This window comes from Mustelus asterias, chromosome 2 (genome assembly GCF_964213995.1).
Source record: "Mustelus asterias chromosome 2, sMusAst1.hap1.1, whole genome shotgun sequence".
NCBI lineage: Eukaryota > Metazoa > Chordata > Chondrichthyes > Carcharhiniformes > Triakidae > Mustelus > Mustelus asterias.
In genome coordinates, this window is record NC_135802.1 from 54,965,133 (window position 1) to 54,979,265 (window position 14,133).

Consider the following 14,133-nt stretch of genomic DNA (forward strand, 5'->3'; position numbering starts at 1 on the left):
TACTGTTATTGTTAAATCGACATCAGGCAACCCCTTTTCTTTACAAGCAATGGAACTGACTGCCATGAACACTACATTTGCCGTAGCTGCTGGAATCAGATTCAACTTAATTTCGATTTTCTGCTCAAGTGAAAATTTAGCCCCATTCCTCAACAATATTAAATAAAAACAAAGTAGCCATTTCACATGAATAATAATGAATTAATTCATTACAGGCTAATTGGAGTAGATTTTGCAGCAAAATCTACTCTATGGAGAATGTATAAGTAGTATAAGAGTTCCAAAAATAAAAACACATAATGCAACAATCCTTTTATTGGCAATAATCGTCAACATACTAGAACTGCTTGGTTTGCCTTCTGAAAAATGAATTTACCGATAGGAGGTTAAATACAATTAACTATACTACCATCCAATAGGAGGTTAAATACAATCAACTATACTACCAAAGAAATTCTCACTTGACAGTGCACTGGGTCTGGGTTCAATGTGACATTTTCTCTTCCCACAGTGCCATTCTTTTTGTCATATAACTTTGTCAATTATCAATGTTTGAGCAATTTTATACTCTGAACTCACTCACACCCGCTGAGCACGACACTGCTGGCCTCCCCCGCTCTCCCTTACTGGCCTATTTCATGGATTCCCTGATTGACCAATCAAAGCATTCTGACAGAATGGCCAATCAGGGCACTGAAAGGTGACCTGTGGCCAAGTAAATAAAACACAAGTGGAAAAGAAAGGGGAGGGGCCTCACTGGAGCCTAAAACCTAGACATTTGAGCAATTTCCAGGAAACCATCAGGACATTAGGTCGCTTAAACTCAGATAATCTTGGTCAAACCTGGACATCTGGTCACCCTACAATAATCTGGGGAAATACAACAACAATTTTATGGACAGGAAAGTCTCACATAATGCAATGAGGTTAATGCTCACCTATTTCAATGGTTGGGAACTTAGTATCACCCAAGATACTGAAAACCTCATGCTCTTCTTCAAATAATGCCATGGGATCTTTTATCTGCACCCAAAAGGGCAGAGAGAGCCACTGTTTAATGTTTTATCCAGAAGATCTTGCTGTATTTTCCCAGTACTATGCTGAAGCGTCAATCTAGAACTTGTGCTCCAGACTCTGAAGTGAACCAGGGATCCGGGTTCGATTTCGGCCTTGGATGATTGTGTGGAGTTTGCATGTTTTCCCCATGTGGGCCTTTTCTCCAAGTGCTCCAGTTTTCTCCCACAGTCGTACAGGTTAGATGGATTGGCCATGCTAAATTGCCCCATGGTGTCAAAAAAGTGTGTAGGTTAAGTGGATGAGCCATGGTAAATGCACAGGGTTATCGGGGGGTGCCTGGGTAAGATGCTCTCTTAGAGTTGGTGCAGACTTGATGGGCTGAATAGCCTGCTTCTCCACTGTGGGGATTCTAAGTGGGGTTTGAACCCATTACCTCCTGTTTCAGCTGAGAGTTCACTACCACTAAACCAAAACAGATACCAGAAAATTGCTTCTTTCAAAAAGAAAATGGGACTTGTTCCGACATATCTTTAAAGGAGTGAGTTATTGTGGCTTTCTTTATCTGTGTTAGCTGGAGGCTAACAGAAACTGACCACATCAGTGACTCCACGGAAGTGTTTCACCACAAAAGAAATGGGCAACCATGTTTCAAGGATCACCCTATGTTGAGATAATGTGGAAATATCTTGTTTGAACAATAAGAATAACAAAGTTGGTAAATTATGAACATAATATTGGTACTGAGTATTCTCCATTTGATTGCTTGATGATTTAAGAGAGGATATTTTCATCCATCAAAGAACACTTTGCATTGAAGCATATGCAATAAAATGGAATAGTGGTAATAATTCGCAATTAAATTTCAAGGTCTTTCTACCTTAATCTAAATATTGGGCAGATAAAGTAGCATACAAATATCATTTACTGCAGTCATTTTAAACACTAAACCCAAATAACATACAAAGGACAAAAGCCCAAAATATAAAATATTTCATCAATGGGATAAGAATCTCCAGGGCTAGCCTTGTGGAATATGAACCACCCATCCCTTAAAAGACAAAATAAGGGAATCAAGTTACAACTCAAAAGATCAGTGGAAGAAGGGGCATGTTCCTCTTTTGAAACATGCTCCCCAAGGATCTCTTAATAATCAAAAGCCAGATAGGTCTTTCTGGATTTGAGGAGTGTGGAATAGTGTTCAGCTCCATATTATGTTAAAAGTTAGACAATGTTCCTTGAATCTTGATCAAAAGAGCCTTCAGTGCTAAGATTTTAAAGGAGATTCAGCAAGAGGATATTGCACATAGAATATCAAAGACATACTACTGTTAAATTTCTCTGTGATAAAATAATGCTAAGTTCAAAACATCTAAGTAATCAGGAAACTTTAGTAATAAGGCTGGAATACATCTGCAGCGCACACAATTTCAACTTCTCATACAAAGTTCTGAAGCTACAAGTTGCCAAAGGCCACCATGCATCCCATAGGCCAAAAATCAGGAAAACCCCTATGGACCTGGCCTGTGCAGCATCTTTTCTCATGGCAAGGTGCACAATGATGAGAGGTTCCATGGTCACAATAGAAACGAGTGAGCATGATTTGATATCGAATGCTGGTTACATAAAAAGCTTCTCCTTCCTGTTTTAAGCACTAACCAGCATGCAACTACCTCCAATGATAACAATCAAGTTCCTACAGGGTATAAGATTTGATATTGACATTTCTGGGACACTGGTCATTGTCTTATTACAACATCCTGCAGCTGACAATTCCAACTCAGATCTATAGCCCCTTGCAGGTCTGCAAGCAGGTGAACAAAACATGTTGTGTTCACCATCTCATCTCTGGTCTGATCCTGATCTCGAGGCAGTATGTGTTTTCATGACAGTTGCAATAAGCTATTTCAACTTTCCCTCCAAACTAACCAAAAGGGAGTACAGCAGCAACAACTTGCATTTATATAGCAACTTTAATGTAATAAGACACCCCAAGGAACTTCACGGGAACATTAAAAAAAAAATTACACCGTGCCAATAAAGGAGATCATAGGGTAGATGACCAAAGGACCAAAGAGGTAGGTTTTATGAAGTGTCTTAAAAGAAGCACATTAAGTAGAGTAGCAGAGAGGGAATTCCAGAGTTTAGGCAGCTGAAGACACAACCACCAATGGTGGAGCAATTAAAATCAGTGATGCTCGAGAGGCCAGAATTAGAAGGGCGCAGATAACTCAGAAGGTTGTGAGGCTGGAGGAGATTATAGAAATAGGGTGCGGCAAGACCATGAAGGGATTTGAAAACAAGGATGAGTATTTTAAACAAAAACAGAAAATGCAGGAAAATCTCAGCAGGTGTGACAGCATCTGTGGGGAGAGAATAGAGCCAATGTTGAGTCTAGATGACCCTTCGACAGAGCACATCAAAGCATTTTCTGTTTTTGTTTCCAATTCCAGCATCCACAGTATTTTGCTTTTATCTTGATGAGAATTTTAAAATGGGGGCATTGCTGTACCTGAGCCAGTATAGATTAGTGAGCGCAAATAGATGATTCAGTCCAGGAGAAACCAAATGCAGACTGGGTGACTGCTATGTGGAAAACCTTCGTTCAGTCAGCAAGCATGACGCTGACCTTTCAGTTGCTAGCATTTCAATTTGCCAGCTTGCTTTCATGTTCACATTTCTGTCCTTGCTTCATTGCAATGTTCCAGTGTTGGTCAACACAAGCTTAATATATAGCACCTCATCATCCTATTTGGCACTTTACAACCTTCTGGACTCAACACGAGTTCAACAACTTGAGACCAGGAACTGTGTCCTCCATTTTGTTTCTATTTTTTTGCCAAGTGCCAGTCAATATCTTGTTTTCATGTTTTTGCTTTCACACACAGCTGTTCATATTCTGCCATTAAAATTCACTCTAGACCAGCGGTTTATTTCTTGGCCACAACTATTACCACTCCTTTTGCTCCAAGACATCTTTGTTATTTAGTCTCGCCAGCCTTCTAACCTATCTGAGACCTTCTCTTTTGAACTACTTTCCTCCCTCCCCGTCAACAGCATAAAATCCATCACATTTATACCTCCCTTCAGTTCCAAAAAAGAGTCATGTTAGAGTTGAAATGTTAACACTTGTTTTTCTCTCTCCACAGATCCTGCCAGACCTACTGAGTTTTTCCAGCACTTTCTGTCTTTATTATGGGCAAACAGCATTTGGTGAGAGTTAAGTCACAGGAAGAAGAGTTTTAGATGTAGAGGATAAAACCTAGGAGACCAGTTAAGGGTGCACTGGAATAATTAAGTCTAGAGGCATGTATAAGTGTTACAGCAGCAGATAAGCAGAGGCGGTGCAGAGGAAGGACATGAAGCTGACACTTGTGGACCTGCTAACAGTGACACTCTCTCTCTGCCTTCAGGCAGTGCAGTGGTATTAGGTTAGTGGCAAGATGGTCAAGAAGGTGTATGTCATGCTTGCCTCCAACAGCTGGGGCATAGAATATAAAAATTGGCAAGTCATGTTGTAGTTGTCGAGAACTTTTGGAACATTGTACCGTTCTGGTCGCCACACTACCAGAAGGATGTAGAGGCTTTGGAGAGGGTATCGAAATGGTTTACCAGGACGTTTCCTGGTTTGGAAAGTATTAGCTATGAGGGGGGATTGGGCAAACTTGGTTTGTTTTCACTTGACCATCGGAGGCTGAGGGGCGATCTGATAGCAGTTTACAAAATTATGAGGGGCACGGATAGAATGGATAGTTGGAGTTTTTTACTCAAGCTAGAAATGTCAATTACTGGGGGACATAGCTTTAAGGTAAAAGGGGGAATGTTTAAAGAAGATGTGAGAGGCAAGTTTTTTTTTTTACACGGAGGGTGGTAAGTGTCTGGAAAGCGCTGCCAGAGGAGGTGGTAGAAGCAGATACAATAGCAACATTTAAGAGGCATCTTGACAGATACATGAATAGGTAGCGAAGAGAGGGATACAGATCGCGTAGAGGCAAAAGGTCTTTAGTATAGAAAGGCATCATGTGATGGCACAGGCTTGGTGGGGCCAAAGGGCCTGTTCCTGTGTTGTACTGTTCTTGTATTCTTGTATGTTACAAAACTAGATGATCTCAGTGATTGCACAGATAGTGATTGAAAGCTCAGCATATAGTTAAATATAACATAAAGGCCGAAAACAGTCTTAATTCATTTATTTACCATCCGAGTACTCTCTCAAATAGCTCAATTTGATTAGCTAGATGTGCTACCTTTTATGTTGGCAGCTACCTGCAAGGGCTATATGTGCTGTATACTTTGCACTCTTCTTCAAAACACTGTGCATTAACAGGTTGAATATTTCACTAAAGAAATTAATGCCAATGGGTGCTTAACCTGGTTTGTAGATGTGCCAAAAGGAATTTTCCCTTATAACCAGAAAAAAAAAACTGTCTCAGTCACTGAAGCTGCAATATCACCGAATTGTGAACATCAAATCATATTACATAACACATTTACTTTTGGCATGCTACACGTCCTTAGGGAATACTTTATAAAGTATTTACTTGCTTACTTCATAAGATTTTGTTCGATAGTCGCGAGAATTCAAACTAGCAGCATTCTTTGGGCGAATCACTGCAATATACGTATCTTCTGGATCATTGAGACTGCCCATAGCTGTTTACTTAATTGGAATCATAGCAACCACCTGTACAACTCATCTGTGAACAGAAACAAAGTGTTTAGTTTTTTCATTTATGGGACAGAATATCAAAATAAAATCATTTCATATTTTATGAAGATTTGCAGCATATAGCAGTAATGAATGAGGCAGTCATTCATTGGGGTTTCAAAACACAGTGAAGCAGTGGGCAAAAATCAATCATAGCATCCTGAAAAAGTCTCATGCATTAAGAATCTTATGTTTTCTTCATATATTCAATATTTTGCCATTAACCGCTTCTTCAATTCTTTTGACTTCAATGTATTTACAGCATCTCGGAGCTGACGAGGTTGTTCCATTTGATCAGCTTGTAACTTGGGTGCCCAACTTATTTTACCCCTTCACTTTCAGATATTGCAATGTTTCTGCCATGGAACAAATTGCCTTTTTTATATTTAACAGTGCACTTAGAAAAGAAAATGACAATTTGCAAAGAAAAATAGCAAAAGTCAAGATGCATTGTTATCAGTATGGCTAAATTTGGAATTCCCAGGCTTGCCAGGTTCATTATGCTCAAAGTCCAGTCACTAATCACCAGTTGAATCCATCCAGCTGAAATCCAATGAAACAAGATTATTTCTCAGTTAGGAAGCAAGATCATTCAATTTAGACACAAATATATTTTGTATATTTTAAGGCAGGAATGACCAATGACCCCATGGCCACACGCAGTCTGAACCTCAGCAATTTAGCCCTTGAAGCCAGGCAATATAATGACATTTATATTGTTATTTCTTTCCTGGTGGTTTGTGCTGTAAACTTTGAGAACCTGGGAATTTGAAATGGGTTCTTTCTTTGAACACTGTTCTTACTATTGGTGGATAAGCCCTCAATCAGCAGCATTAGATTTATGGCATTTTATATTTGGCTCCCAAATAGCCATAGTGCATTTTTATTCAATACAAACTACAAAAACTCATACACAATAAATGTAAGGCAAGATTACATCTCTAACTTTTCCCAATTCTGGTGAAAAGTCAACTTAATATGTTAACTCTGTTTCTGCCTGACTGCAGCATTTCATGTTGCCATCTTAAATATAAAGTGCTTGATTGGCAGCTTTGAATGAGTTTGAGCGAGCTAATTTTTTGGGTTGACCACCAGGGACCCACCACAGAAGTTCAGGTAAACATCAAGCTACTGTTTATTGTAATAATTGATGCAAGAAGACCTTCTTTGATGCTTTGCATCGTCTCAACCTAAATACTCAATTATTTATTGTAAATATTATAAATTTACTATTGTTTATTTTTCCATTTACTATTTAATTAAGCCATCCATTAGTAGTGTATAGGCCAAGTCACAGGCTGAGATGTCGACTTTCTAAAATAAGGAAATCCTGGCTCAGATGTATTGAGCTCTATAGGCTCAATAGATTTATCAAGATATTGGGCAACTAATATAATAACTATTTTGGGTGAGTGACAGCAAGAGCTTGCTTATAGGAACATTCTAGCAGTGAATTAATAAAATATCTAATGTTAAAACTCAAAAACATAGCAATTATGGTAGTTATTGCAATACTGCCAAAGAATCTTTATGCTATAAAAGCAGGGTCAATTCCACTGCACAAAGAACAGAAAAGCTACACATTCAATACACAACTTAACAGCCACTGAGGAAAGTTTCTACACAACAGCAAGTGGAGGCATATTTCTGGGTTGTGCCTGAAGCATTCAAGCTTGCCTATCCGGCTGGAAACAAAGCTGACTCCAGCTCAGACAGTAGTAACCTATTTATTCCTAATGAGGTAATCACTTGCTGGTTAGTCTCAGGTGCTGTGGAGGCAGAAGCATCATTTACTTCACCATAACACACCTGAACTGGAAGCTGTTGACAGCAACATAGTAAACTGAAAGGGTATTGTTTCTGGAGACTGCACTGTTTCTGATATTGCCACTGGAAGTAGCTGTGGTTTCTATTTTCAAGCTTATCCATACAAGCTTTTCATGGTGAGGAGGAACAAGAGGGTGTGAGCAGTATTCAGTGGAGAAGACGGAATGTGAAGATAAAATGGCTTCTAGCTCCCAAAGGCTACATCGTGATGTGATCACTGGCTGCTCAACTTCAGGGAAAATAGTAGATAAGAAACAGAATCAAGATGAGTAGGGGTGGATGGAGAGGTATGGCAGATAGGAAACACAGTAAGAAGTTTAACAACACCAGGTTAAAGTCCAACAGGTTTATTTGGTAGCAAAAGCCACACAAGCTTTCGAGGCTCTGAGCCCCTTCTTCAGGTGAGTGGGAATTCTGTTCACAAACAGAACTTATAAGACACAGACTCAATTTACATGAATAATGGTTGGAATGCGAATACTTACAACTAATCCAGTCTTTAAGAAACAAAACAATGGGAGTGGAGAGAGCATCAAGACAGGCTAAAAAGATGTGTATTGTCTCCAGACAAGACAGCCAGTGAAACTCTGCAGGTCCACGCAACTGTGGGAGTTACAAATAGTGTGACATAAATTCTGATTCTAGGATCGCATGATAAAGACTCAGGAGGAAAAAAGCAGAAATATTTATGTGAAATAGTGTGACATAAACCCAATATCCCGGTTGAGGCCGTCCTTGTGTGTGCGGAACCTGGCTATCAGTTTCTGCTCCGCGACTCTGCGCTGTCGTGTGTCGCGAAGGCCGCCTTGGAGAACGCTTACCTGAATATCAGAGGCCGAATGCCCGTGACCGCTGAAGTGCTCCCCAACAGGAAGAGAACAGTCTTGCCTGGTGATTGTCGAGCGGTGTTCATTCATCCGTTGTCGCAGCGTCTGCATGGTCTCCCCAATGTACCATGCCTCGGGACATCCTTTCTTGCAGCGTATCAGGTAGACAACGTTGGCCGAGTTGCAAGAGTATGTACCGTGTACCTGGTGGATGGTGTTCTCACGTGAGATGATGGCATCTGTGTCGATGATCCGGCACGTCTTGCAGAGGTTGCTGTGGCAGGGTTGTGTGGTGTCTTGGTCATTGTGTGGTGTCTTGGTCACAAGACACCACACAACCCTGCCACAGCAACCTCTGCAAGACGTGCCGGATCATCGACACAGATGCCATCATCTCACGTGAGAACACCATCCACCAGGTACACGGTACATACTCTTGCAACTCGGCCAACGTTGTCTACCTGATACGCTGCAAGAAAGGATGTCCCGAGGCATGGTACATTGGGGAGACCATGCAGACGCTGCGACAACGGATGAATGAACACCGCTCGACAATCACCAGGCAAGACTGTTCTCTTCCTGTTGGGGAGCACTTCAGCGGTCACGGGCATTCGGCCTCTGATATTCGGGTAAGCGTTCTCCAAGGCGGCCTTCGCGACACACGACAGCGCAGAGTCGCGGAGCAGAAACTGATAGCCAGGTTCCGCACACACAAGGACGGCCTCAACCGGGATATTGGGTTTATGTCACACTATTTCACATAAATATTTCTGCTTTTTTCCTCCTGAGTCTTTATCATGCGATCCTAGAATCAGAATTTATGTCACACTATTTGTAACTCCCACAGTTGCGTGGACCTGCAGAGTTTCACTGGCTGTCTTGTCTGGAGACAATACACATCTTTTTAGCCTGTCTTGATGCTCTCTCCACTCCCATTGTTTTGTTTCTTAAAGACTGGATTAGTTGTAAGTATTCGCATTCCAACCATTATTCATGTAAATTGAGTCTGTGTCTTATAAGTTCTGTTTGTGAACAGAATTCCCACTCACCTGAAGAAGGGGCTCAGAGCCTCGAAAGCTTGTGTGGCTTTTGCTACCAAATAAACCTGTTGGACTTTAACCTGGTGTTGTTAAACTTCTTACTGTGTTTACCCCAGTCCAACGCCGGCATCTCCACATCATGACTACCATAGATAGGAAACAACCATGTAGTTTTTTGAATATTGGGGTTGAGTGAATATTTCTTAAAGGGAAAGAGGAATAGATGGGAGTCATTAGTGGGAAGCCGAAGGGATATGAAATGCAATGAAATTGAGGATGAATGGGAACCAAGACGACATGGAAGTGAAGTGAATTGAATTGAATTCAATTCTTAACAGCTGCAGGTCACATTTCCCTACACTGCTACTGAAAGATGCAGTTTGTAGCTCCCAACACCTTTTGACACGTATTCAAATGATGAAGATAAAAATAGACAATGCAGCAAAAGGGCACAAGGACAAGAACAAAATAGGATGAGAGAAAGAGAGAGAGAGAGAGAGAGATGAGAATAGCATTGTGTGCTAGATCAGGGAATAATAGATTACAAACCATATTCAGTTAATTTCTTATTATTAGGAGTCAGAATGTAGTGACCTGGTTGCTTTCAGACACTGAGATGCTCCCTGGGAGAAATTAGCCGTAACAACATCTACAAGACAATTCTGGACAAGCATCACTGCAGGCATGGATGCAGGTTGCCTGCTTCATCAGCAAAGATTGTGTAACACAGAAGGTAAAAGCATCGGCAAGAGAAAGATGCACCAGAAAAGTACAACTCTACTCGCACCAGAAGCAAAGAGAGAAAGGAGAAGGCTCCAATTAGCCAGACAGCACATCCCTTTACATCACCTCTCTTTTCAGAGGATGGCATAAAGCTATGCCTTCACCTTGATTCTTTCTGCAGTTTCCGGTCCATCTGTGCTCTGTTCATTTTATTCATGAGAACCAAATCCTGCTCCCTTCACCCCAGTCCACTTAAACCAGTGTCCATCGTCTAGTGACTGTTCTGCTGGTTATCTGGACTATAACTGGTTCTTTGGGAAGTCTGCCTCTTTGCAACTCCCTTGTCCTGCCCAGCTTCTTCGAGCAGAGTTGAGAGATGTTCACTCCCTGGTGTCCTGTCTCCAACTGCAAACAAATTCAGCTAAAAACTAAACTTAAAAACTTTCCTACCTTAAAAGGCCCCCAGTTGCTAAATAACCACTGTGACTTATATTTACTCTTCACGCTGTAACCCTCCCTAAGCACAAAGAACGACAGTTGGAATTGAAACCAACTCCAACACACAAATACCTTTGTCCAGCATGAATCTAACTGTAGATTTTACCCTTCCTTCTACAGAAACATTAAACACACTTAAAACTAATACAAATATAATCCATGAAAACTACCTTTGTTTTCCTCACAGGTGTTAAACTGCTTGTCCAATATCCAGTCTTGGATCACCCACAATTTCTTGCACTAAAGCACTGGGAAGAGTAATGTCAATCTCTCCAGCTACTGCCATCAACTGCATATTCTCACAAATGATTCCGCTCCCTCTTCTCTATGAATGCCTCAGATTCAACCGGAATTGTATATCCTGGTATCCAATTTGATCATAAACTGAACTTGAACTCCATATACTTTACATCACAAAGGGGCCCTGCTTTCTCTTCTGTAATATATCTGCCCCTGCCTCATCCCATCTGCTGGTCTTAGTCTTGCTGACCTAAACTGGCTCTCAATTTCTCAGTATCTCGAATATAAAATTCTCACTTCGTACTTACACTGGTTGGGTGCATTGGCTATGCTAAATTCTCCCTCAGTGTACCCGAACAGGCATCAGTGTGTGGCGACTAGGGGATTTTCACAGTAACTTCACTGTAGTGTTAATGTAAGCTTATTTATGACACTAATAAATAAAACTTAGAATATTACACTCATGGCCTTATCTTTCATATCTGTACTGTCTCCAACTCTAGTCTTATAGGCTCGAACCTCACATATTCAGCATTCCCTTCATCCAACCACTTGTGACTGTTCCTTCAGCCCTTTAGACATCATGCTCTGGAATCCCCTCTGCCTCACCATTTTTTCCCACATTTACACTCGTCTTTAAAACCCATTTATCTAAGCTTTTATTCATTCCTCCTATTTGTTTTGCATCTATTTCTGTCTGGTCAGACCTCAAAGAAGCACCTCGAGACATTTTTCATGAAAAATCTTTATTTGTAGATTCTGGTCATAATGCATTCTTTATGGGTGAGTTAGCAGACTTTGTATTCAAATCTGACCCTGTCCTGAAGTAAAATCCACAAATGTCCATTATCCAACAGGGTCAACAGTTAGAGAACAAAGACAGAAACTTTGGCTAATTTTGCCTCTTCTCAGCTCAGGGACACCAAGACAGTTTAGGTACCTATTCTCCCACCACTCTGCCAAGATAACTCAATACAGACCAGAAATCAAACTTGGAACTTTCTATTTTATATGTTAGTGTGACATAATGTAGTACATTTAATCCTTAAAGAGCCCTTGGAGGTACATCTTCACTATTTTTCTAATTAACTCCAGAGATTTGCTTGAGCTTTATCTGAATTATCAGCTATATATTTTTCTATGTGAAAATCTAAAAAGCCTAACTATTATCCATGACAATATTTTTTCCCCAATTATAATTTGATGCATAAGATAAGTAAATGATCTTTTAAAATTTATGTTTTGAAAAAAGCTAAGAAAAGCTTCCAATTTAACAAATGTCTATTATGCTACTTATGGATGAGGATGGCCATTCAGTTTCGCTCACTTAATTCATAAAGACCTCTAACATAAGGTTAGAAATTAAATTTTCACTGATGTTTGAACAGTGTTCAATACCATTCACAACTCTTCAAATACTGAAGTAATCCATGCCTGCACGCAGCAAGTCTTGAATAACATTCAGATTTGGTCTGATAAGTTTTAAGTAACATTCACGTCACGCAAGTACCACATGATGACCATCTTCAACAAGAGAGAATCTAACCACCTCCATTTGACTTTCAACAGCATAACCACAATGGAATCCTCCGTCATTGGAAACTGAACCAACCATATAAATACTGCGGCTACAAGAGCAGGTCAGAGGCTGGGAATTCTGTGACAAATAATTCACCCCAACTCCCCAAAGCCTGTCTACCATCTGCAAGGCACAAGTCTGGAGTATGATGGAATATTCTCCCTTGCCTGGATGAGTGCAGTTCGAACACTCAAGAAAATTGACACCATCCAGGGCAAAGCAGCCCACTAAATTAGCACCCATCCACCACCTTAAACATTCACTCCCTCCACCAAAGTGGCTGCAGGGTTTGCCATCAAGAAGATGCAGCTCTGCAACTCGCCTTCGAAACCTGTGACCTCAACCACCAAGAAGGAAAAAGATAGGAGACACAAAGGATCACTGCAACGTAACGTGCAAGCTCCATTCCAGGTCATACACTATCCTAACCTGGAACTCTATCTTTCTTTCGCCTTTGCTGGGTTAAAATCCTGCAGCTCCCTTGATAACAGCAATGTGGGTGCATCTTATCGACAGCAGTAATTCAAGGTGGTGAATCACCACCACCATTTCAAGGGCAATTCAGGAACAAATAATAAATGTTGGCCTTACCAATGATGCCCACATCCTATGAATAATGATTTTTAAAAGTCTTATTGCAACAACCAATTTGTTCTTAAACGAATTCAAGGATTTTCTCTTAAACTGCTCTGTGAATCCACTTAAGCTGTTGATCATGTTTTCCATGAAGAAGAACTTCAATATCAATCCTAAAGCTTTGTTTTACATCTTGGATTTGTCACACAATCCATCTCTCTAGATAGAGAATTTCAAAGATTCACAACCTTCTGTGTGAAGAAGTTTTGTAATTTTCCCAATGTCTACCTTTGTTATACTATTCTCTAAGATCAGTTTTGCAAACAACTCCTTTCCCGGCTTAAAAGCATGGTCTGTCTTTCTTCATCATTCAGATTTTTTAAATGAGCAATCAGATTCATGGTTCTTCTCTGCACTACTTCCAACACTCCAATGTGCCTCAGTCTCACTGCCTAGACTGGATTGAAATCAACTGGTATAGTCTGATGTGGAGATGCCGGCGTTGGACTGGGGTAAACACAGTAAGAAGTCTCGCAACACCAGGTTAAAGTCCAACAGGTTTATTTGGTGGCAAAAGCCACTAGCTTTCGGAGCGCTGCTCCTTCATCAGACCAGAGCATTTCAAAACTTTGATCACAGCTTCCTTTGACATGCATTCTATTGTTTTGGTTTTGTTGATTGCTGCATTGATTGAATGTGTTGAGTGGCAAGTCTGCTGTAATTTCTTGATCCCTTTCAACACCACTTGTGGATCATTTGCAGATTACAACAATAGTTATTTGTAAATAGCATTAGAAATATTGTAATGTTGCATAAAATAACTAAAATTTAACCGTAGAACTTTGAATGTTAGTTTACAGTGACATGGATTTAGATGCTCAATACAATATAACAAAATTATAGATGAAACCAAGCTGTACACTTATTCTGTCTTCCAATGTGCAGTACCTTATACTTCTGTGTGTTCAACCTTGTTGTGGCTACTTATCTATCCTGTTCAACACATTGTAATTTCTGAGCTACCAACATCAACTCCACTGTCTCTCCCAGTTCGGTTTCATCTATAATTTTGTTATATTGTATTGAGCATCTAAATCCATG

At 40.4% G+C, this 14,133-nt stretch overlaps 1 protein-coding gene across 4 annotated transcripts in view; it reads right to left on the minus strand.

Annotated features, from left to right (window-relative positions):
- The window catches only part of krit1 (KRIT1 ankyrin repeat containing), a 56,754-nt gene that overhangs the window by 39,594 nt on the left and 3,027 nt on the right, over nt 1-14,133 (minus strand). For all 4 annotated transcript variants that reach the window (XM_078235631.1, XM_078235650.1, XM_078235659.1 and 1 more), the window contains one exon: nt 5,564-5,711. In XM_078235631.1, the coding sequence (XP_078091757.1) occupies nt 5,564-5,665 (102 nt within the window). In that variant the 5' untranslated portion in view covers nt 5,666-5,711. The remainder of the gene's footprint in view (nt 1-5,563; nt 5,712-14,133) is intronic.